The 25,726-nt window shown below is 42.6% G+C and overlaps 1 protein-coding gene across 1 annotated transcript in view; it reads left to right on the top strand.

Moving 5' to 3' along the window:
• LOC139581493 (F-BAR and double SH3 domains protein 1-like) overlaps nucleotides 1-25,726 on the top strand; it is a 33,936-nt gene that overhangs the window by 2,047 nt on the left and 6,163 nt on the right. The window contains exons 2-14 of the mRNA XM_071411309.1: nucleotides 5,883-5,980; nucleotides 6,456-6,501; nucleotides 7,995-8,068; nucleotides 8,329-8,473; nucleotides 11,810-11,946; nucleotides 16,356-16,419; nucleotides 18,368-18,496; nucleotides 19,093-19,215; nucleotides 19,534-19,629; nucleotides 19,806-19,925; nucleotides 20,005-20,109; nucleotides 22,730-23,011; nucleotides 23,116-23,199. Of these exons, the coding sequence (XP_071267410.1) occupies nucleotides 5,883-5,980; nucleotides 6,456-6,501; nucleotides 7,995-8,068; nucleotides 8,329-8,473; nucleotides 11,810-11,946; nucleotides 16,356-16,419; nucleotides 18,368-18,496; nucleotides 19,093-19,215; nucleotides 19,534-19,629; nucleotides 19,806-19,925; nucleotides 20,005-20,109; nucleotides 22,730-23,011; nucleotides 23,116-23,199 (1,503 nt within the window). The remainder of the gene's footprint in view (nucleotides 1-5,882; nucleotides 5,981-6,455; nucleotides 6,502-7,994; nucleotides 8,069-8,328; nucleotides 8,474-11,809; nucleotides 11,947-16,355; nucleotides 16,420-18,367; nucleotides 18,497-19,092; nucleotides 19,216-19,533; nucleotides 19,630-19,805; nucleotides 19,926-20,004; nucleotides 20,110-22,729; nucleotides 23,012-23,115; nucleotides 23,200-25,726) is intronic.

Consider the following 25,726-nt stretch of genomic DNA (forward strand, 5'->3'; position numbering starts at 1 on the left):
ACCTCTGGCGAGCACATGGAGGGCTGTTCGGCCCCACAAAGAAATGCCACCCCACACCATGACTGACCCACCGCCAAACCGGTCATGCTGGAGGATGTTGCAGGCAGCAGAACGTTCTCCACGGCGTCTCCAGACTCTGTCACGTCTGTCACATGTGCTCAGTGTGAACCTGCTTTCATCTGTGAAGAGCACAGGGCGCCAGTGGCGAATTTGCCAATCTTGGTGTTCTCTGGCAAATGCCAAACGTCCTGCACGGTGTTGGGCTGTAAGGCCAACCCCCACCTGTGGACGTCGGGCCCTCATACCACCCTCATGGAGTCTGTTTCTGACCGTTTGAGCAGACACATGCACATTTGTGGCCTGCTGGAGGTCATTTTGCAGGGCTCTGGCAGTGCTCCTCCTTGCACAAAGGCGGAGGTAGCGGTCCTGCTGCTGGGTTGTTGCCCTCCTACGGCCTCCTCCACGTCTCCTGATGTACTGGCCTGTCTCCTGGTAGCGCCTCCATGCTCTGGACACTACGCTGACAGACACAGCAAACCTTCTTGCCACAGTTCGCATTGATGTGCCATCCTGGATGAGCTGCACTACCTGAGCCACTTGTGTGGGTTGTAGACTCCGTCTCATGCTACCACTAGAGTGAAAGCACCGCCAGCATTCAAAAGTGACCAAAACATCAGCCAGGAAGCATAGGAACTGAGAAGTGGTCTGTGGTCACCACCTGCAGAACCACTCCTTTATTGGGGGTGTCTTGCTAATTGCCTATAATTTCCACCTGTTGTCTATTCCATTTGCACAACAGCATGTGAAATTTATTGTCAATCAGTGTTGCTTCCTAAGTGGACAGTTTTATTTCACAGAAGTGTGATTGACTTGGAGTTACATTGTGTTGTTTAAGTGTTCCCTTAGTTTTTTTGAGCAATGTATATATATATCATACACACACACACATTTTTGTAATAATGACAATTGCAACAATACTGAATGAACAATGAACACTTTTATTTTAACTTAATATAATACATAAATACACACACAGCTCTGAAGTGACAATGATACTGAAGAGTCTGCTTAGGAGACAAATACTCTCAACTGTTTGAATAAAAATAGAGTTTAAGTTACCTGTGATGAATGTTGAAAACAAAACTTTAATTTCTATATGCAGGAAATCCTATTTTAATAATGGGCATGGTAAGAATTGACAACCTGTAACGGCAGCCTTCCTCCTCTTCGTCTGAAGAGGAGGTGTAGCAGGGATCGGACCAAGACGCAGCGTAGTTTGTGCTCAACATATTTAATAAAGACGAATAAACGTGAACACTTACAAAACAAAATAACAAATGTGGCAAACCGATACAGCCCTATCTGGTGCAGAGAAAACACAAAGACAGGAAACAACCACCCACAAAATCCCAACACAAAACAAGCCACCTAAATATGATTCCCAATCAGAGACAACACAAAACACCTGCCTCTGATTGAGAACCATATTAGGCCAAACATAGAAACAGACAAACTAGACACACAACATAGAATGCCCACCCAGCTCACGTCCTGACCAACACTAAAACAAGTAAAACACACAAGAACTATGGTCAGAACGTGACACAACCAAAGTGCGAGTCATAATTCCCATGACACCTAGCAAAATCTGAAAAGCGGTTCCTTCATTTATTCCATAGGGTATTTTTAGATTCACTTAAAATAAGGTCTGTGTTTCGTGTAGGCTTACATCACCGTGCCAATTTTATAACTGTGTAGATATCCATAGGATAAGGTAACTCTGATCAATATTGGCTAAATATAAGCGAAGATAAAAAAAATTGTAGAGTGGATTTATGAAAATATGTTGACAAACGTTACCTTATCCTAGTGAGATTTACACGGGTATCAAAACATCGAGGCAGTTTAAGCCTGCACGAAACACGGACCTTATTTGAAGTAGATCAAGACATTCTCTATGGAAGACATGAACGGTAAAATAACGAAGGAACCCCTTTCAAATTCAGCCGCAAGTTATTACAGGAATTATAACGCGTCGACTATTTCTCTCTAAACCATATACCTTTGACTAATCCGGAAACTATCACCTCGAAAACAAAACGTTTATTCCATTCCGTATTTTATCTAACGGGTGGCATCCATGAGTCTAAATATTCCTGTTACATTGCACAACCTTCAATGTTGTCATAATTACGTAAAGTTCTGGCAAATTAGTTCGCAAAGAGCCAGGCGGCCCAAACTGTTGCATATACCCTGACTCTGCGTGCAATGAACGCAAGAGAAATTACACAATTTCACCTGGTTAATATTGCCTGCTAACCTGGATTTCTTTTAGCTAAATATGCAGGTTTAAAAATATATACTTGTGTATTGATTTTAAGAAAGGCATTGATGTTTATGGTTAAGTACACATTGGAGCAATGACAGTCATTGATTGATTGTTTTTTATAAGATAAGTTTAATGCTAGCTAGCAACTTACCTTAGCTTACTGCATTCGCTAACAGGCAGGCTCCTCGTGGAGTGCAATGTAATCAATGCAAGATTGGATCCCCCGAGCTGACAAGGTTAAAAATCTGTCGTCTGCCCCGTTTGTCCTAGGCCGCCATTGAAAATAAGAATGTGTTCTTAACTGACTTGCCTAGTTAAATAAAGATTAAATAAAGGTGTAAAAAAATAAAAAAATAAAATAAAATAAAAATCGGCAGATCGGCGCCCAAAAATACCGATTTCCGATTGTTATGAAAACTTGAAATCTGCCACGATTAATCGGCCATTCCGATTAATCGGTCGACCTCTACTATAGAGCCATTACCATGTCGATCAACGCTTGAATAGAAACCTAGTTCACACCCCCGATTTTGAAGTCAACACAGTCGCTACAGTCCCGTTAGTTTTCTTTGTAGCATCGTTTGAATGTCGCGGTTACGCACATTACGTTACTAGTTCGCTGATGTTGCTGACTCTGACCTTCAGACTGAAGTCTTCAGCTGATGTACCCAGAGGCGGACTGGGACAAAAATTCAGCACTGGCATTTAAGCCACATCACATCACATCGCCTCGCCCTCACCCCCATAAATATCATACACCCCCCCCAAAAAAATGTATAACCTCCCCTGTTATTGGTAATGGTGAGAGGTTAGCATGTCTGATCTTTGTGCATCTGTAACTTTCTCACTAATCATTCACATTTCAGTCATGATTATCCATTAATCATGGTAGCATCCACATTAATGTAGAAGTGTTTAGAAACATTCTTATTTACAATAAAAGTGACTCCAAAATCACACAATGCATTATGTACCATTCATTTATATTGGGCACAAAATCATCTGAAACACAACCAAAACAAACTGCAAATGCATCCATCATTGGTAGTCACAAGCTTGTTGTAGTCATTGCATGCTATGAATATGGGACCAGATAATACACTTCATGCTATGAATATGGAACCAGATATACAACTTTTGACTACTTTAATACACATATACAGTTGAAGTCGGAAGTGTACATACACCTTAGCCAAATACATTTAAACTCAGTTTTTCACAATTCCTGACATTTATTCCTAGTAAAAATTCCCTGTCTTAGGTCAGTTAGGATCACCACTTTATTTTAAGAATGTGAAATGTCAGAATAATAGTAGAGCGAATTATTTATTTCAGCTTTTATTTCTTTCATCACATTCCCAGTGGGTCAGAAGTTTACATACACTCAATTAGTATTTAGTAGCATTGCCTTTAAATTTTTAATTTGGGTCAAACGTGTTTTGGGTAGCCTTCCACAAGCTTCCCACAATACGTTTTTAGAATTTTGGCCCATTCCGCCTGACAGAGCTGGTGTAACTGAGTCAGGTTTGTAGGCCTCCTTGCTCGCACACACTTTTTCAGTTCTGGCCACACATTTTCTATAGGATTGAGGTCAGGGCTTTGTGATGGCCACTCCAATACCTTGACTTTGCTGTCCTTAAGCCATTTTGCCACAACTTTGGAAGTATGCTTGGGGTCATTGTCCATTTGGAAGACCCATTTGCGACTAAGCTTTAACTTCCTGACTGATGTCTTGAGATGTTGCTTCAATATATCCACATCATTTTCCTGCCTCATGCTGCCATCTATTTTGTGAAGTGCACCAGTCCCTCCTGCAGAAAAGCACCCCCACAACATGATGCTGCCACCCCCGTGCTTCACGGTTGGTATGGTGTTCTTCGGCTTTTTCTTCCCCCTTTTTCCTTTGATCATAACGATGGTCATTATGGCCAAACAGTTCTATTTTTGTTTCATCAGACCAGAGGACATTTCTCCAAAAAGTATGATCTTTGTCCCCATGAGCAGTTGCAAATCGTAGTCTGGCTTTTGCTATGGCGGTGTTGGAGCAGTGGCTTCTTCCTTGCTGAGCGGCCTTTCAGGTTATGTCGATATAGGACTCGTTTTACTGTGGATATAGATACTTTCGTACCTGTTTCCTTCAGCATCTTCACAAGGTCCTTTGCTGTTGTTCTGGGATTGATTTGCACTTTTCGCACCAAGATACGTTCATCTCTAGGAGACAGAACGCGTCTCCTTCCTGAGCGGTATGACGGCTACGTGGTCCCATGGTGTTTATACTTGCGTACTATTGTTTGTACAGCTGAACGTGGTACCTTCAGGCGTTTGGAAATTGCTCCCAAGGATGAACCAGACTTGTGGAGGTCTACAATTTTTTTTCTGAGAACTTGGCTGATTTCTTTCATTTTCCCATGATGTCAAGCAAAGAGGCACTGAGTTTGAAGGTAGGCCTTGAAATACATCCACAGGTACACCTCCAATTGACTCAAATTATGTCAATTAGCCGATCAGAAGCTTCTAAAGACATGACATAATTTTCTGGAATTTTTCAAGCTGTTTAAAGGCACAGTCAACTTAGTGTACGTAAACTTCTGACCCACTGGAATTGTGATACAGTGAATTATAAGTGAAATAATCTGTTGGTAAACAATTGTTGGAAAAATGACTTGTGTCATGCACAAAGTAGATGTCCTAACCCGACTTGCCAAAACTATAGTTTGTTAACAAGAAATTTGTAGAGTGGTTGAAAAGCAAGTTTTAATGACTCCAACCTAAGTGTATGTAAACTTCCGACTTCAACTGTACACTGAGTATAGAAAACATTAAGAACACTTTCATGACATAGACTGACCAGGACTGTCACTTGTTAAATCCACTTCAATCAGTGTAGATGCAGGGGAGACAGGTTAAATAAATATTTTTAAGCCTTGAGACAATTGAGGCATGGATTGTGTATGTGTGCCATTCAGAGGGTGAATGGGCAAGACAAAACAATGTAAGTGCCTTTGAAGGGGGTATGGTAGTAGGTACCAGTCGCACCGGTTTCTGTCAAGAACTGCAATGCCGTTGAGTTTTTAATGCTCAACAGTTTCCCGTGTGTATCAAGAATGGTCCACCACCCAAGGGACATTCAGCCAACTTGACACAACTGTGGGAAGCATTGGAATCAACATGGGCCAACATCCCTACGGAACAATTTCAACACATTGTAGAGTCCTTGCCCCGTCGAATACTACGTAGCAGAAGTGCTGTAATTTCTAAACGGTTCACCCGATATGGATAAGAATACCCTGAAATTAAAGCTCACAGTCTGCACCTCATAGTCATTGTATAATTTCAAATCCAAAGTCCTGGAGTACAGAGACAAAACAACAAAAACATTTTATCTGTCCCAATACTTTTGGACCTCACTGTAAATTATAATCACTTATTTTTATTGACTGGATAGACTGTACTGTTGACATCCACTGTGCACGTGACGAATAAACTTTGATTTGATTTAGTCCCGGTGCTGGCCGGTCCTGATACAGGTATGTGTCACTGTTTTGATTGACAGGTGAAGGAGACCCAGCAGGTGAAGATGGCCTTTGCGGAGCAAGTTGGGCGGCTGCAGAGCAAACAGCAGCAGGAGGTAGAACTCCTGGAGGACATCAGGTGTGACCATCCTGTCCCACCCTGCCCCATCCTCCCTACCTGTCTTTGCTATACCCTGCATCACCCTACCCCACCCTGGCCCACTGTACCACCCCCTACTCCATCTAACCTACCCTGCTCCTGCTTGTTCCCCCTTCTCCCCATCCTACAGAAGCATGTGTTTGTATAATACATACTGTACATATTTGATAATATTGTGTGTATGACTCCAGTGTAATCACAACAAGAACCAATAGATACTAATGATGCTGAGTGAAACAGAAGGATTTATGAACACATCTTCAGATGTCTAGCATGTGGTCAGGCCTCCTGGGTGTTTACAGAGGTATATGCTGACTAATGCTCTCTGACAATTATCTCTCAGAGATATATACATATATATATATATAGATATAGATGGATAGATGATATAATTACTGCCTAAATGCAGTTCACTGACATATCCTAGATGTGATGTTTATTTTTCTTTGTCCAGGTCCTTCAGTAAACAGCGTGCTGCCATAGAACAAGAGTACAGTCAGGTGAGAGGCCTCTCATAATACTGATGCTGATTGACAAGCCGTGGTCAGGTCCCACTGGGCACACACTGGTTGAATCAACATTGTTTCAACGAAATGTGGAATTGATGTTGAATTGACATCTGTGCCCAGTTGGGTGTATGTCCGTGTCTTATGTTCACCTCTCCAGTGATGGGGGGCAGTAAACCATGTGATACGACCTTGGGACATCTTGTAGAGTGGTGTATCATTGAGCTGAAATGTGGTTGGAGTATTTGGACACTAACCTGTTCTCAGAGTGTGTTTGGTAGCATCCCCACAACAACTATTTTAAGCAACACTCTTACCACCCTCCTCCCCACATTTAAAAGCATTACTGAAAGCACTCATATTGAATGTTTTGAAATGGAATGCATTCAGATATTGATTCAGATATTAGTGTGTATTTCAGGGACCTTGGTGTTGTCCATAAGCAAGGCAGGGGAATACAACACACAGTATGCATCTGTCTCAGGAACCAGAAACAACAGTGATAATTATGTCCCATATTGTACTGTAGTGCTCATGTCCCATTGGATGTTTCCCCATGGAGTTATCCATGGTGTACGTCATTCTGATAAGATTTACATAATAGGGTGTTTGATAAGCTGATAACTTCATTAAATGGCTGTGGAAATGTCTGCTTCAGATACACTGAACTGACCCTTTTCCTTTTCTGACATGCCTAGCTGGGTTATATCTACTGTAGTAACTTCCTGTAGTGTCTGACATAAGAGCATTCCTATTGAGTCTCCTATCCACTTGTTGCCGTGGACTTTGAACTTGCCTCTGACCATTGTGGTTTCTAGTTAGTTTCCGTAGTGAAATGAGTGTCCTGTGGTGCTGTCCCTTGGTTCTGTTGGTTGTTAACAATGCATTAACATTGGACCTATGGAGTAGGTCTAACAGTTGTAATAATGTTAACCTACACACTCAGACCAGTGTTTTCACCTCAGACCCTTGCACCATGGGGAATGTAGCAGGGTGGCGATGGTGAAATAAGGGCCTGTGAACCGATCCCTCCACATCTGAAAAGTTCAGAATAAAAGTGGTCTGTGGCTTTAGTACTACTGGTGGCTGGCGTGTAGCGGCTCTGCTATTTGATATCTTGGTGTGAAGGAGCCAGTGTGTTTCTGAGCCAAGCTCCTGGATCACTTCTCTGAAGTCGGTAGTGAGTTAATCTGAAACAGGAAGTGAACACTGGATAGGGCTGTTTTCACTGGGGTGTTGATGTTCCACCTGGGGCCTCGAGGGCAGAGCTTCTAGTATTGATTAAAAAAACTCTGCTTTTCGCTCCAAATCTACATGTTATCCTGTACACAAAAACAAGACGTGTTCACTTTAGGCTGGGCCCTGCACTTGCACTCCAAACCAAATTCATATTTATGGGTTACAACAAGGTTTATAAGGTGAATGTAATGAAATATCCCTGATTGTGTTTCCTATCATCTTTAATAAAACATATCCTTCTCTCTAAGGCCCTCCAGAGGCTGGCCATACAGTTCCAGAGGAAAGACTGGCAAAGAGGCAAGGGAGACTCTTTGCACTCTGGGTAACCTATCAGAAGCTTGATAGTTTGATCCCACTACATGTTAATGACCTTTTTACTCTCAGCCATTCCAACCACCAATTTTTGTAAAACAAGTTGCATTCAGGGTTTCATAGACATATACGAAGGAAATATCTGCCAAATACTGTAATTATTCATGATTGAAGATGCTCCCATCACTAATCACACAGTCTAACATCAGGGGATGCCATAGTGCTGGTGTAATAACACCGCTCTCATTCTGTGTGTGTGTATACTGCCAGGAGTGTGTTTGCTGTGTGGAGGTCTCTGATTGAGGCCACGGCACAGAGTGGAGTGTGTCGTCTCACGGCGGCCGACGGATATCGTTCACTCACTGCCGACGCTCTGAAGAGCCTGAGGGCAGCCAAGGAGCTGAAGGCCAAGAGGGTGAGCTGAGCTGTGCAGTGGCTTATTGGAGGATGCACTGAAATAATGTATGATTCACATTGCAGTGCAGCCTAGTCTGAGTAACCAGATAGAAGAAAATGCATGTTTTTAGACAAATTAACTATTTTCACAAAAGTAGTGCAGCATTCACAACTGTACATTTTCTTCATCAGGCTTCACTAAGCTGAGAACATTGTGTAGAAATGGTTTTCGAGTCTGTGAAAGCTTGTTTGATTTATCCACAGCTTGAACACACACTCACATCGAGCCTACTAGAATTCATCTACTCAGATTTTCAGTAGACCTCCCAAATTTTTTAAATAAATCAAAATCAAATTTATTTATATAGCCCTTCTTACATCAGCTGATATCTCAAAGTACTGTACAGAAACCTAGCCTAAAATCCCAAACAGCAAGCAATGCAGGTGTAGAAGCACGGTGGCTATGAAAAACTCTCTAGAAAGGCCAAAACCTAGAAAGAAACCTAGAGAGGAACCAGGCTATGAGGGGTGGCCAGTCCTCTTCTGGCTGTGCCGGGTGGAGATTACAACAGAACATGGCCAAGATGTTCAAATGTTCATAAATAACCAGCAAGGTCAAATAATAGTAATCCCAGTGAACAGGTCATAGCCGCAGGAAGAACAGTTGAAACTGGAGCAGCAGCATGGACAGGTGGACTGGGGACAACAAGGAGTCATCATGCCAGGTAGTCCTGAGGCATGGTCCTAAGGCTCAGGTCCTCCGAGAGATAGAAAGAAGGAAAGAGAGAATTAGAGAGAGCACACTTAAGTTCACACAGGACACCGGATAAGACAGGAGAAATACTCCAGATATAACAGACTGACCCTAGCCTCCCGACACATACAGTGGGGAGAACAAGTATTTGATACACTGACAATTTTGCAGGTTTTCCTACTTACAAAGCATGTAGAGGTCTGTAATTTTTATCATAGGTACACTTCAACTGTGAGAGAAGGAATCTAAAACAAAAATCCAGAAAATCACATTGTATGATTTTTTATTAATTAATTTGCATTTTATTGCATGACATAAGTATTTGATACATCAGAAAAGCAGAACTGAATATTTGGTACAGAAACCTTAGTTTGCAATTACAGAGATCATACGTTTCCTGTAGTTCTTGACCAGGTTTGCACACACTGCAGCAGGGATTTTGGCCCACTCCTCCATACAGACCTTCTCCAGATCCTTCAGGTTTCGGGGCTGTCGCTGGGCAATACGGACTTTCGGCTCCCTCCAAAGATTTTCTATTGGGTTCAGGTCTGGAGACTGGCTAGGCCACTCCAGGACCTTGAGATGCTTCTTACGGAGCCACTCCTTAGTTGCCCTGGCTGTGTGTTTCGGGTCGTTGTCATGCTGGAAGACCCAGCCACGACCCATCTTCAATGCTCTTACTGAGGGAAGGAGGTTGTTGGCCAAGATCTCGCGATACATGGCCCCATCCATCCTCCCCTCAATACGGTGCAGTCGTCCTGTCCCCTTTGCAGAAAAGCATCCCCAAAGAATGATGTTTCCACCTCCATGCATCACGGTTGGGATGGTGTTCTTGGGGTTGTACTCATCCTTCTATTCCTCCAAACACGGCGAGTGGAGTTTAGAGCAAAAAGCTCTATTTTTGTCTCATCAGACCACATGACCTTCTCCCATTCCTCCTCTGGATCATCCAGATGGTCATTGGCAAACTTCAGACGGGCCTGGACATGCGCTGGCTTGAGCAGGGGGACCTTGCGTGCGCTGCAGGATTTTAATCCATGACGGCGTAGTGTGTTACTAATGGTTTTCTTTGAGACTGTGGTCCCAGCTCTCTTCAGGTCATTGACCAGGTCCTGCCGTGTAGTTCTGGGCTGATCCCTCACATTCCTCATGATCATTGATGCCCCACGAGGTGAGATCTTGCATGGAGCCCCAGACCGAGGGTGATTGACCGTCATCTTGAACTTCTTCCATTTTCTAATAATTGTGCCAACAGTTGTTGCCTTCTCACCAAGCTGCTTGGCTATTGTCCTGTAGCCCATCCCAGCCTTGTACAGGTCTACAATTTTATCCCTGATGTCCTTACACAGCTCTCTGGTCTTGGCCATTGTGGAGAGGTTGGAGTCTGTTTGATTGAGTGTGTGGACAGGTGTCTTTTATACAGGTAACGAGTTCAAACAGGTGCAGTTAATACAGGTAATGAGTGGAGAACAGGAGGGCTTCTTAAAGAAAAACTAACAGGTCTGTGAGAGCCGGAATTCTTACTGGTTGGTAGGTGATCAAATACTTATGTCATGCAATAAAATGCAAATTAATTACTTAAAAATCATACAATGTGATTTTCTGGATTTTTGTTTTAGATTCCGTCTCTCACAGTTGAAGTGTACCTATGATAAAAATGACAGACCTCTACATGCTTTGTAAGTAGGAAAACCTGCAAAATCGGCAGTGTATCAAATACTTGTTCTCCCCACTGTATATAGGTTAAAAGAGAGTGTAGCTTATGATAGCTTCCTCCTTATGAAAATGATTAAATTATGTAACCGGAGCATGTTGTTTTAAAGAAGAAAATCCACTCCAAAACAATATATATGTATATTTTTCTCCATTAGTCCTCTCTTGATACAGTACTAAAAATGTTTTGCATGTCAGCAGTGAAGTTTTCTAGATTATTGGTCTTTCAGGAAGCGTCACTTGCCACATCATCATGAAAAAATACAAATTAGGTCGTTTTTGAGTGGAGTTTTCATGAAGCCCACAATGCCTCCATTCACAAAACCACACAACTCATTACCAGAAGTTTTCTCATGTCATACTTTCACTTTTTCTTGAGGAGGGAAATACATTCTAAGACAATCTAACACAAAGAGCCAAAGCCTTTCATTTTCTCTATACCTTATTAGGAAAGGCACCAAATTGATCAGTACTTACTGACGACTTCCTCTCGACCTTTATGCTACTTTGTGGTAGTTGTTGTTAATGACAGAGAATCAAACAAAGTCGGAACGTGAGTCACTTGTTAGCGTTGAAAATATTGTGATCTTAAGGTTACTATTCAAGCAGTGGAAAACCCTGGAAAACCCCTTACGCTTTTACAGCCTTGACCTCCAAATGCTACATGCACTGTTAAACTACGGACAGTATTTATCATTTAAAACAATGCCTTTTGCACAACGTGACCAGCATGGAATCTATTGGATTTGTTGAATCTGTCAATCTAGAGACAGTTTGACATAGTTTAAATGCAGTGAGTTCCTCCTTCAGTTACCCCTATACGCTGTTCCGTCCATGCATATTGTTGTATTACATTGTAATAATATGATGCGTTGTGTTGCCCTACAGGGTCTAGAGCAGCTGCAGAGGGTACAGGGTGAGGTAGTGGATGCACTACGAGAGCTCCACAAGGTCAAGAAGAGATACTACCAGCTGAGTCACATGGCTAACGTGGCCAGGGAGAAAGCTGCTGACGCACAGGCCAAGTAAGTCTGTGAGTGTGAGCCTGGTCAAAAGTAGTGCACTATGTAGGGAATAGGTTGATTTGGGATGGAGTTTGTCTGTTTTTACGATCAGTGTGCAATATCCATCCATATACTGTATGTTATATACCAGGGATGGGCAACTGGCGGCATGCGGCACGTGGTCCCCCTTTTGTAGACAATTAAAAAGATGAATTAATTCAAAATGTATTTTATTTTTTGGGGGGGGACTCAGTCGGGGTCTCAACTTACTGTTGAGAGTTGGAATAATAGAATATACAAGGTGCAATTTCAAAATGTGGTTGTGCATCAGCAGTCACTAAATTAGCCCATGTCAGCAACTTTCTTTTAGATTGGTAAATTTATCTAGCGGCCAGCTATCTAAACTTTTAGTAAGCATGGTCGAATTATCAACCATTGATCATCAGTTTTCATATTATAAACTGTAAACATTTCTCTCTGCCCCATGCATGAAATGAGTTATCAAATTGCTAAATCTTCTCTCCTCACCATGGCAAAATGTGTGGAATTGCAGGAAATTAACTATAAAACTAAAAACAATGATCTTCGCTGCCACGAGGTTGGCTGCTAAAATGTTTTGCTCGCATGGTGGGGGTATGGATGTGGGTACGCAGACCCACCAGCCACTGTGGCCCCTCATGATGAGTTCCATTTTTTTGTGGCTCCCATCCCCATCAAAGTTGCCCATCCCTGTGTTAGACAAAAGACCAAATGAAACCATATCTATTTTCATTGATTTTCCAGTAATACTCTTACTCTAGCCCTGCTTTGTTCCCATGTGACAGCCTTAAAGGTCCAATGCAGACGTTTTTATCTCAATATCAAATTATTTCTGGGTAAAAATGAAGTTGTGATCATTTTTGATTAAAATGGCCAAAAATAAACAAAAATAGCTTCTGTGATGTTTTATATACATTTTCAACCTATCTAATTGTATAGTATCCACAGATTGTGAGCTAAAGTTGAAAGCCATTCCTACGAGTATTATCATATTATTTATTGACTGACCAAATCGCCCAACACCGCTATTTGTAAGGTTCATTTTAAGTGAAGGTTGTGATTTTTTAACCATTCCTGAACCTGTGACTAGAAACAAGCTACATAGGGGCAATACCAGAATAAATGATCTAGTGATTCTGTCTCTTCGCAGCAAAATCTACAAAGCTGAGACTGTTGTATGCCCCATATACAGTGCCCGGCACTCGCATATCGACTTTTTCCACATTTTCTTAGGTTACAGCCTTATTCTAAAATTGATTAAATCGTTTTTCCCCCCTCATCAATATACACACAATACCCCATAATGACCAAGCAAAAACTGTTTTTTTTATTTTAAAAACTGAAATATCACATTTACGTAAGTATTCAGACCTTTTACTCAGAACTTTGTTGAAGAACCTTTGGCAGCGATTACAGTCTCGAGTCTTCTTGGGTATGACGCTACAAGCTTGGCACACCTGTATTTGGGGAGTTTATCCCATTCTTCTCTGCACATCCTCTCAAGCTCTGTCAGGTTGGATGGGGAGCGTCGCTGCACAGCTATTTTCAGGTCTCTCCAGAGATGTTCAATTAGGTTCAAGTCCAGGCTCTGGCTGGGCCACTCAAGGACATTCAGAGACTTGTCCCAAAGCCACTCCTGCGTAATCTTGACTGTGTGCTTAGGGTTGTTATCCTGTTGGAAGGTGAACGTTCGCCCAAGTCTGAGGTACTGAGCGCTCTGGAGCAGGTTTTCATCAAGGATCTCTCTGTACTTTGCTCCGTTCATCTTTGCCTCCATGCTGACTAGTCTCCCAGTCCCTGCCGCTGAAAAACATCCCCACAGCATGATGCTGCCACCACCATGCTTCACCGTAGGGATGGTGGCAGGTTTCCTCCAGACGTAACACTAGGCATTCAGGCCAAAGAGTTCAATCTTGGTTTCATCATACCAGAAAATCTTGTTTCTCATGATTTGAGAGTCTTTAGGTGCCTTTTGGCATACTCCAAGCGCGCTGTCATGTGCCTGTTACTGAGGAGTGGCTTCTGTCTGGTCACTCTACCATAAAGGCCTGATTGATGGGGTGGTGCAGAGATGGTTGTCCTTCTGGAAGGTTCTCCCATCTCCACAGAGGAACTCTAGTGCTCTGTCAGAGTGACCATCGGGTTCTTGGTCACCTCCCTGACCAAGACCCTTCTCCCTCGACGGCTCAATTTGGAAGAGTCTTGGTGGCTCCAAACTTCATCCATTTAAGAATGATGGAGGTCATTGTGTTCTTCGGGACCTTCAATGCTGCAGAAATGTTTTGGTACCCTTCCCCAGACCTGTGCCTCGACACAATCCTGTCTCGGAGCTCTACGAACAATTTCTTCGACCTCATGGCTTGGTTTTTGCTCTGACGTGCACTGTCAACTGTGGGACCTTATATAGACAGGTGTGTGCCTTTCCAAATCATTTCCAATCAATTTAATTTACCACAGGTGGACTCCAATGAAGTTGTAGGAACATCTCAAGGATGATCAATGGAAAAAGGATGCACCTGAGCTCAATTTCGAGTCTCGTAGCAAAGGTTCTGAATACTTATGTAAATAAGGTATTTCTGTTTTTTATTTGTTATAAATTTGCAAAAATTTCTAAAAACCTGTTTTCTCTTTGTCTTTGTGGGATATTGTGTGTAGATTGCTGAGGATTTAAAAAAAAAACATTTAATCCATTTTAGAAAAAGGCTGTAACATAACAAAATGTGGAAAAAGTTAATACTTTCTGTTGATGGCAAGAATTTTGTATAATAATTTAAATTGAAAAACTCTAAGTGTTGAATCAAGTGTTGTTTCTTTGTACCAGTTCATAAACCATGTGCCATGGAATCGGTAAATCAAAAATCTCTTCCCATTTATTTTGCAACCTGCATGGTGCAGCTGTCAACATGTTGGTCCTCAAATGAAACCGGTATATTTTTCAATTTTTCCATGGCTGCAGAATCTTATCTATTTTTGCGAACTTTCTGTTGAAATTGATTGTGGTAAGTTCATTTATATTTTTTGAGATGTGAATACTAAGTATGTCTACTTCACCATCCGCCCATTTTATTGGTAAACTACAAATCACATGTTATTTTATTTGTCACATGCGCCGAATACAACAGGTGTAGAGGTAGTGTAAACACTGTGTCTTTTAACGATCCAATACGTAATATGGTACACTTGTCATAATTAGGTTTTAGTCCAGAAAGGCTAAAAAAGTGATCAAGATCTTCAATGTGCAGGGATCTCGATTGCAGACTTTAGAAAAAACTTGAGTCATCGGCATAAATTGACACTTTTAGTTTTTATCCCCTGGATTTCTAACCCATTGATGTTTTTGATGGATCTAATTTTAATAGCTAGCATTCAATGGCCATTATAAATAGATATGGAGACAACGGACAGCCTTGTTTTACCCCTCTTAAAAGCTCAATACTTTCTGAGAAGTAACCATTATTTACTATTTTGCATCTGGGGTTGCTGTACATAACTTTAACCTATTGTATAAGAGATTCACCGAAATTAAAGTAGCCGTACTTTATCAAATGTCTTTTCAAAATCTGCTATGAAGACCAGGCCTGGTATCTTTGATGTTTCATAATGTTCAAATGTTTCAAGTAATTGTTGTATATTATCTCCAATATATTGTCCATGTAAAAAAAAAGAGTATCAGGATGAACAATATCTGGTCAAACTTTTTTTATTCTCTGTGCGATGCATATCGCCAGGATTTTCACATCACAACATTGAAGTGTAAGAGGCCTCCAGTTTTTTAAATGCACTGGATCTTTATACTTACCACCTGGGTCTTGTTTTAGTAGTAATGAAATCAGACCTTCTTGTTGAGTACCTGAAAGTCTACAATTTTTTTCCAATATCCCCGTCCACGTGGAAATTTAAATCCATTTAAATTACAGGTTGTAATGCAACAAAATAGGAAAAACGCCAAGGGGGATGAATATTTTTGCAAGGCACTGTACCACCTGGTGATGTCACATGGGAGACCAAAACTCCATCCCACCAAAACAGGCTGAAATTTCAGGTGGTCTTTTCAAACACCTCTTACTCTAAAAGGGCATAATCATAATTTTCACAATTTCATAGTATTGTTCCTACCTCATAGTGTGGAAATATATAGAACACACAGGAAAATCAAGTTGTTGACTGAGACTGGGCCTTTAAGGCTACTTGTACCATAGTTAAATTATTCATCATCTGAGAGGGAGCAGTTAGTGGCATGTTAAATGTTCTGTAAACCTGTAGTCATTGCATTTTAGTTCAGATACGTGGTTGAAATGCATATTTTATGTCTATCGATTATTATTCATAATAATGTCATTAAGAGTCTTGGTTTGATTATTTCTATCACGTGCCCATGTGACCTTTTTCAGATTCAAGAAGAGTGACCATGGAATTTTCCATTTTAGGACAGGCTTGCAGAAAATGAGTTCAAAGGTAGGCTACTGTAGGCTGACACACATGAAGGTCTGTATAGGCTGAAGTACCCCACCACCGCCACATACAGTGAGGGAAAAAAGTATTTGATCCCCTGCTGATTTTGTACGTTTTCCCACTGACAAAGAAATGATCAGTCTATAATTTTAATGGTAGGTTTATTTGAACAGTGAGAGACAGAATATCAACAAAAAAATCCAGAAAAACGCATGTCAAAAATGTTATGAATTGATTTGCATTTTAATGAGGGAAATAAGTATTTGACCCCTCTGCAAAACATGACTTAGTACTTGGTGGCAAAACCCTTGTTGGCAATCACAGAGGTCAGACGTTTCTTGTAGTTGGCCACCAGGTTTGCACACATCTCAGGAGGGATTTTGTCCCACTCCTCTTTGCAGATCTTCTTCAAGCCATTAAGGTTTCGAGGCTGACGTTTGGCAACTCGAACCTTCAGCTCCCTCCACAGATTTTCTATGGGATTAAGGTCTGGAGACTGGCTAGGCCACTCCAGGACCTTAATGTGCTTCTTCTTGAGCCACTCCTTTGTTGCCTTGGCCGTGTGTTTTGGGTCATTGTCATGCTGGAATACCCATCCACGACCCATTTTCAATACCCTGGCTGAGGGAAGGAGGTTTTCACCCAAGATTTGACGGTACATGGCCCCGTCCATTGTCCCTTTGATGCGGTGAAGTTGTCCTGTCCCTTTAGCAGAAAAACACCCCCAAAGCATAATGTTTCCACCTCCATGTTTGACGGTGGGGATGGTTTCTTGGGGTCATAGGCAGCATTCCTCCTCCTCCAAACACGGCAAGTTGGGTTGATGCCAAAGAACTCCATTTTGGTCTCATCTGACCACAACACGTTCACCCAGTTGTCCTCTGAATCATTCAGATGTTCATTGGCAAACTTCAGACGGGCATGTATATGTGCTTTCTTGAACAGGGGGACCTTGCGGGCGCTGCAGGATTTCAGTCCTTCGCGGCATAGTGTGTTACCAATTGTTTTCTTGATGACTATGGTCCCAGCTGCCTTGAGATCATTGACAAGATCCTCCTGTGTAGTTCTGGGCTGATTCCTCACCGTTCTCATGATCATTGCAACTCCACGAGGTGAGATCTTGCATGGAGCCCCAGGCTGAGGGAGATTGACAGTTCTTTTGTGTTTCTTCCATTTGCGAATAATCACAGAAACTGTTGTCACCTTCTCACCAAGCTGCTTGGCGATGGTCTTGTAGCCCATTCCAGCCTTGTGTAGGTCTACAATCTTGTCCCTGACATCCTTGGAGAGCTCTTTGGTCTTGGCCATGGTGGAGAGTTTGGAATCTGATTGATTGATTGCTTCTGTGGACAGGTATCTTTTATACAGGTAAGAAACTGAGATTAGGAGCACTCCCTTTAAGAGTGTGCTCCTAATCTCCGTTCGTTACCTGTATGAAAGACACCTGGGAGCCAGAAATCTTTTTGATTGAGAAGGGGTCAAATACTTATTTCCCTCATTAAAATGCAAATCAATTTATAACATTTTTGACATGCATTTTTCTGGATATTTTTGTTGTTATTCTGTCTCTCACTGTTCAAATAAACCTACCATTAAAATTATAGACTGATAATTTCTTTGTCAGTGGGCAAACGTACAAAATCAGCAGGGGATCAAATACTTTTTTCCCTCACTGTAAGTGTCACCTGGCTAGTTAGTACACAGAGAGTACACATATTTCTGAAAGGGCAAATCGTGTTTTATCCGTTATATGCTTTACTATGAAGGAATGTCTTCAGTAAAACATGTAGGAATAGTGCAGTTGCGTTGTTGAATATTGTCCTCTTCTTAGTCAACTTGCACTTAGCCTATTGATTACCAATCAAATCAAATGCATTTTGATAGTAGAATTGATTGTAATAATGAAACATATTTTATCCTCTACTCACTCCTCCCTGTAACCGTTGTCCAGCTGAATACCAGGCTGAGGGAGTGTGACCAGAGACTGACAGAGGTGCGCAATGAGTACCTTCTGACACTGTCTGCCATCAACTCTCATCACCAGTACTACTACACTGCAGAGCTGCCTGCCATCATGAGGGTAAGACCACCTGGCGTCTCCTAACGGCATACTGTCTCTCTGGATTCTCATCATGAGTCTCAACACACTGCATAGTCCCCTCAGACGTACCTCCTGTCAGTGAAAAAACCTTCCTTTGTGTTTGTGATGAGTCACTGCTAGTTGGCATAATTTCCTGTCCCATTGTGGTTGTCTTAGCTGTAGAGTGGAGAGCACAAACTACACAGAAATGAACCCAAATAGGAAATCCTCAAATGTTATTTTTTGGCTTTTTACCTTTGCAAAGTAATCAGGTGAGTCAAAAGTTCAGCTCAGTAGAAACCATTCATTTCAGGGGTATTTTCCCCTCAGAACATTCATAACACAACAATCTTCTTGAAAGTATCTCTCTCTCAATCAAGGGAAATATCACTCAGTGACTCAACTCTTGTTATTGCAGTAACCAATGTAATTCATTATGAATCAGTTGATTCAAATCCCTCAGACTGAAACATTGGAATGACTGAAACATAGGAAAATAAGGAAAGGGCATTTCCTTCTCAAATCACCTCTGATTTTGTACTGCATCAGGGCTTTGGCTATAACCCCAGCTCTCACCTCTGTCGTTTACCCAACAGAGACTGGACAGTGACCTGTATGAGCAAATCCGAGAACACTTCACTCTCTTGTGCTGCACAGAGATCGACACCTGCCGGTCAACGCATAGTAACTTTAGCCAGATCTGCGAGAACTCTACCAAGGTGAGGCCATGCGTGGGATCCACTGAAGCCCTTTTCACAGTAAAACCCTTCCACAGACAGTAGCCCCACTGTAATACCCAGAGCTGTGACATTCCTCACCTGGGCACCGCTGATGGAGGCCAGACAGACCACTGACTGATGTTCTGTTCTATGGGAGACATGTGAACTAGTGTCTGTGTCCCAAATAACACCATATTCCCTATATATTGCATTACTTTTGACCAGGGCCCATAGGGCTTTGGTCCAAAGTAGTGAACTATGTAAGAAATAATGTGCCAATGTGGCAGTAATGAGAGTGTTTGTTTGGTTCTCTGATAGGTGTCTAGAGAACGGAACATCCAGATCTTCCTCCAGGAGTTCCCGGTCTTCACCAGAACAGCCGGCTTTCACTTCCAGGTTGCCCCTCAAGACAAGGTGTGGCTCACTGTGGTACCACTGTTCTTGATTACCATGTAAACACCATTATATCACAATTAATATCCACAAAGCTGTTTGAATACAACCCTGATTGAGGTGAAAATTTTGATATTTTCATGTAGTCTTTTGTGTGTGAGATAATCCCAGCTTCACCTCTCCTGTTCTTTCTAAAGGTGTGCATTCTGAAGCAACATAGCTCCAGTGCTGAGGGGGAGAGCTGTTTGGACAAGGAGGCCCGCAAGTGGTCTGCTAAGGCTGCCAAAGACTACAAGATCATCTCACACGGAGATAGGGTGAGTAGTGGGCGAAAGCCTTGTTTACCTCTGGTTCGGGAGCTTGACCTTGTGTAACCTCTCTCTCCCTTCCTCATAGGCACTGCAGATGCTGGACAGGCGTTTCAAACTGCTGTCAGGAGACACCGGAGTCAGCGTGGAACAGAAGATGGTGGAGGTGAAGGAGAGTGTGAGGAAAGCACAGGTAGGACTACTACTAGCCCAACGCTACTGTTACCGTTAGCTACTACTAGCCCAACGTAATGTTAATGACCTCACATTAACATTACCCTCCTACTATTCCAACCTACCAGGAAATTGATAATGATAAGGCAAGCAGTCATTAACCAGGCTTTATCAGAGTTCCTCTTTGATACGCTGGTGTTAGCCTTCTTTACACTCTTAGAAAAAAGGGTTCCAAAAGGATTCTTTGGCTGTCCCCATAAGATAATCCTTTTTGGTTCTGGATAGAACCCTTTTTGGTTCCCCTCTGTGGAAAGGGTTCTACATGAAACCCAAAAGGGTTCGACCTGGAACCAAAAAGGGATCTTCAAAGGGTTCTCCTATGGGGTAGTGTAGAGGTGGATGTAGTTATTTAATGCTAAGTGACTGGTGGGTGATGAGACCAAGGCTGCGTGTGTTCTAGGCCTATAGCCATGGCTCTGCAGATGCTGGATGCTTTCTACTACTAGAGCCTTTGTAGAGCTAACGGCAGGGCTCTCTCCTCCACTCTGCCTGGCCCATTGATGAGCCAGGTGGATGCCCTCTATCTGGATCTGAATGGAATGTGTGTCACTGCCTACTTCCTACTTCCCACAAGGACAAATGCAAATGCTGCTGGCACCATGAGTCAGTTGGAACTGTTTCCTTCAACCCACCACCTCCTCCTGTTTTATTCAGTTGTCTTGGGCTCAGAGTAAGCGTTATGTGATGTAATCAAGCTTTTGTATTGGCCTGGAAAACCATGTTTCTTTACTTACAAGAAAGAAGTTGGGTTTAGGAAACATAATGCAGCCAATATGCTGTTAATATACTGCTAATATGAACCTAGTATGATGCTACTGCCAACCCCAGATGTCCTTGTTGACTACAACGCTTATTTTGCTGTGCTGTTTAATGAATATTATTAGTATGATGGCTTATTAATATGTAGTGTGTTTAAGTTATTATGTCTGAGGTGTTACATTGTGTGAGGTGTTACATTGTCTGAGGTGTTACATTGTGTGAGGTGTTATATTGTGTGAGCTGTTACATTGTGTGAGGTTTTACATTGTGTGAGGTGTTACAGTGTCTGAGGTGTTACAGTGTCTGAGGTGTTACAGTGTCTGAGGTGTTACAGTGTCTGAGGTGTTACAGTGTGTGAGCTGTTACATTGTGTGAGGTGTTACAGTGTCTGAGGTGTTACAGTGTCTGAGGTGTTACAGTGTCTGAGGTGTTACAGTGTGTGAGCTGTTACATTGTGTGAGGTGTTACAGTGTCTGAGGTGTTACAGTGTGTGAGCTGTTACAGTGTGTAAGTTGTTACAGTGTCTGAGGTGTTGCAGTTTGTGAGGTGTTACAGTGTGTGAGGTGTTACAGTGTGTTAGGTGTTACATTGTGTTAGGTGTTACATTGTGTTAGGTGTTACATTGTGTTAGGTGGTACAGTGTGTTAGGTGGTACAGTGTGTTAGGTGGTACAGTGTGTGAGGTGGTACAGTGTCTGAGGTGTTACAGTGTGTGAGGTGTTACAGTGTGTGAGGTGTTACAGTGTGTGAGGTGTTACATTGTGTGAGGTGTTACAGTGTGTGAGGTGTTACAGTGTGTGAGGTGTTACAGTGTGTAAGTTGTTACAGTGTGTGAGGTGTTACAGTGTGTGAGGTGTTACAGTGTGTGAGGTGTTACAGTGTGAGAGGTGTTACAGTGTGTGAGGTGTTACATTGTGTGAGGTGTTACATTGTCTGAGGTGTTACATTGTGTGAGGTGTTACAGTGTCTGAGGTGTTACAGTGTCTGAGGTGTTTCAGTGTCTGAGTTGTTACAGTGTGTAAGTTGTTACAGTGTCTGAGGTGTTGCAGTGTGTGAGGTGTTACAGTGTGTGAGGTGGTACAGTGTGTGAGTTGTTTCAGTGTCTGAGTTGTTACAGTGTGTAAGTTGTTACAGTGTCTGAGGTATTTCAGTGTCTGAGTTGTTACAGTGTGTAAGTTCTTACAGTGTCTGAGGTGTTGCAGTGTGTGAGGTGTTACAGTGTGTGAGGTGGTACAGTGTGTGAGTTGTTACAGTGTGTGAGTTGTTACAGTGTGTAAGTTGTTACAGTGTCTGAGGTGTTACAGTGTGTGAGGTGTTACAGTGTGTGAGGTGTTACAGTGTGTGAGGTGTTACAGTGTCTGAGGTGTTACAGTGTGTGAGGTGTTATAGTGTGTGAGGTGTTACAGTGTGTGAGGTGTTATAGTGTGTGAGGTGTTATAGTGTGTGAGGTGTTATAGTGTGTGAGGTGGTACAGTGTGTGAGGTGTTATAGTGTGTGAGGTGGTACAGTGTCTGAGGTGTTACAGTGTCTGAGGTGTTATAGTGTGTGAGGTGTTATAGTGTGTGAGGTGGTACAGTGTCTGAGGTGTTACATTGAGTTGTGGCTGTAAAAGGGATGACATTGAGGAAAAGTAATCTGGTACAAGGTACCTGTGAGAGACGTGTGGGAGGGGTGACAGGTGGTAGTAAGTGGTGTGTGTGTGTGTGTGTGTGTGTGTGTGTGTGTGTGTGTGTGTGTGTGTGTGTGTGTGTGTGTGTGTGTGTGTGTGTGTGTGTGTGTGTGTGTGTGTGTGTGTGTGTGTGTGTGTGTGTGTGTGTCCAGGTGAGCCGGGTGAAGGCGGAGTCCAGGCTGGCGCTGCTGGCGTCGGCGGGGGTGGACGTGGAGCCATGGATGAGCAGTGCTATGACCCAGGCAGACGAGGAGCTGGAGAGGGACAGGAGGCTGAGCGAGGCACGCATGTCCAACGGAGATATCTCCGAGGACGAGTTTGAGTTCACAGACTTCGACGACTACGATGAAGATGGTGACACTTTCATCGATTCAACTTCCTGCTCGGTGCCGTGTGGATACCCCTTGGCTTGCATGGTTCTCTACAGCTATCAGGTGACAATATCAGGACTTAACATTTTAGAAATGTCAACATTACAGGAATGGGATTTTCCTCTCAGGTGTTATTGTGTGTAATTTGCTGGCCCATCTTCCTGCAGGCCTGCCAAGGAGACGAGCTGTCAATCACAGAGGGAGAAGAGCTTCAGGTGATAGAGGATGGAGACATGGAGGACTGGCTGAAGGTAAATGAGGACAGATTTCTCTCTGGCTGCGTCCCAAATGGCACCCTATTCCATATTTAGGCTCCATAGGGCTCTGGTCAAAAGCAGTGAACTATGTAGGGAATAGGGTGCCATTTGGGATGCAACTTTTCTCTCATGGAACAGTGCTATTTACTGTAGCAGGCAGTTGTTCCCACGCATTTGCCCACTCTACCAAATGCCTGTGGTCTCCTCACTTCCTGTTTCTACTAAGCACAAAGTAAACAAACTGCCGGTCTTCCTGTTTGAGAAAGAGAGGCATTATGTCGCTTCAACTTCATCTTTACTGATCCGTAACAGTTGTGAAAAATAACAGGTCAATTGCAACCAACATTAAGCACTGTCAACATTAGGCGAGCTCTCTGTAAACCATTAATAAGATCATTAAGCACTGTCAACATTAGGCGAGCTCTCTGTAAACCATTAATAAGATCCCACACAGTTGATCTCAACTGCAACCACTATTGGCCACCATGTTACCGCTCTCTAAAAGTGTTAACTTTATGTCCTGGTTACTGCCAACATTTTTCAAGACTATTTAGCCCTCTGGTGGGTATTATCTTCAGAATAAATTAAACCTTCTATTTGAGCAGACTAAGCACAGATTTGACTATTTAACAATCATTCCTCGTTTACTGTGACAATTTAACATTCACATTTTATCAGAAGATAAAGTATCCTGAACTATCCACATTCTAAAATTGGTAACTAAATCAAGCCAATCATGATTGAGTTAATATAATATATGTTTTCATAAAATTATAGTCTAATCAAGGATACTAAATGTAAAATTACAGATTATATTATAATGTAGCCCAAACATAGATGTCTATAATGTATTGTACTTTACTGTACTGTACTCTACAGTACCCCTGTGCACAAAGCGAGGTTCGTACAGAAATGGTTTGACGAGATCGGTGTGGAAGAACTTGACTGGCCTTGGGGGAAGGCTGCTTTGTGCACAGGGTTATTGTTATGCTGAAACAGGAAAGGGCCTTCCCCCAAGCTGTTGCCACAAAGTTGGAAGCACAGAATCGTCTAGAATGTCATTGTATGCTGTAGCGTTAAGATTTCCCTTCACTAGAACTGAGGGGTCTAGCCCGAACCATGAAAAACAGCCCCAGACCATTATTCCTCCTCCACCAAACTTTACAGTTAGCACCATGCATTGGGGCAGGTAGCGTTCTCCTGGCATGCGCCAAACCCAGATTCGTCCGTTGGACTGCCAGATGGTGAAGCGTGATTTATCACTCCAGAGAATGCATTTCCACTGCTCCAGAGTCCAATGGCAGCTAGCTTTACACCACTCCAGCCGGCCCTTGGCATTGTGCAAGGTGATCTTAGGCTTGTGTGTGGCTACTCGGCCATGGAAACCCATTTCATGAAGCTCCTGATGAACAGTTCTTGTGCTAACGTTGCTTCCAGAGGCAGTTTGGAACTCGCTAGTGTATGTTGCAATCAAGGACAGACGATTTTTACGCGCTACGTGCTTAAGCACTTGGCAGTCCCATTCTGTGCGCTTGTGTGGCCTACCACTTCGCTGAGCCGTTGTTGCTCCTAGACGTTTCCACGTCACAATAACAGCACTTACAATTGACCAGGGCAGCTCCAGCAGGACATACATTTTACAAACTGACTTGTTGGAAAGGTGGCATCCTATGAAGGTGGCACATTGAAAGTCACAGATCTTCAGTAAGTCCATTCTACTGCCAATGTTTGTCTATGGAGATTACATGGCTGTGTGCTCAATTTTATACACCTGTCAGCAACGGGTGTGGCTGAAATAGCTCATTTGTATTTATTATGGATCCCCATTGGCTGCTGCCAAGGCAGCAACTACTCTTCCTGGAGTCCAGCAAAATTAAGGCAGTTTATAATTTTTTTTCAACATTACAATACATTCACAGATTTCACAACACGCTGTGTGCAGGCCCCTACTCCACCACCACCATCACATATCTACAGTACTAAATCCATGTGTATGTGTGTGTATAGTATGTATGTTATCGTGTGTGTGTGTATGCATGAGTCTGTGCCTATGTTTGTGTTGCTTCACAGTCCCCGCTGTTCCATAAGGTGTTTTTTTAATCTGTTTTTTAAATATAATTTTACTGCTTTCATCAGTTACTTGATGTGGAATAGAGTTCCATGTAGTCATGGCTCTATGTAGTACTGTATGCCTCCCATAGTCTGTTCTGGACTTGGGGACTGTGAAGAGACCTCTTGTGACATGTTGGATATACATGGGTGTCCGAGCTGTGTGCCAGTAGTTCAAACAGAAGCTTGGTGCATTCAACATGTCAATACCTCTCTTAAATAGAAGTAGTGATGAAGTCAATCTCTCCTCCACTTTGAGCCAGGAGAGATTGACATGCATATTATTGATATTAGCTCTCTGAGTACATCCAAGGGCCAGCCGTGCTGCCCTGTTCTGAATCAATTGCAATTTTTTTGTGGCACCTGACCACACGACTGAACAGTAGTCAAGGTGCAACAAAAGTGTTGTTAA

This window comes from Salvelinus alpinus, chromosome 7 (assembly GCF_045679555.1).
Source record: "Salvelinus alpinus chromosome 7, SLU_Salpinus.1, whole genome shotgun sequence".
Classification (NCBI taxonomy): Eukaryota; Metazoa; Chordata; class Actinopteri; order Salmoniformes; family Salmonidae; genus Salvelinus; species Salvelinus alpinus.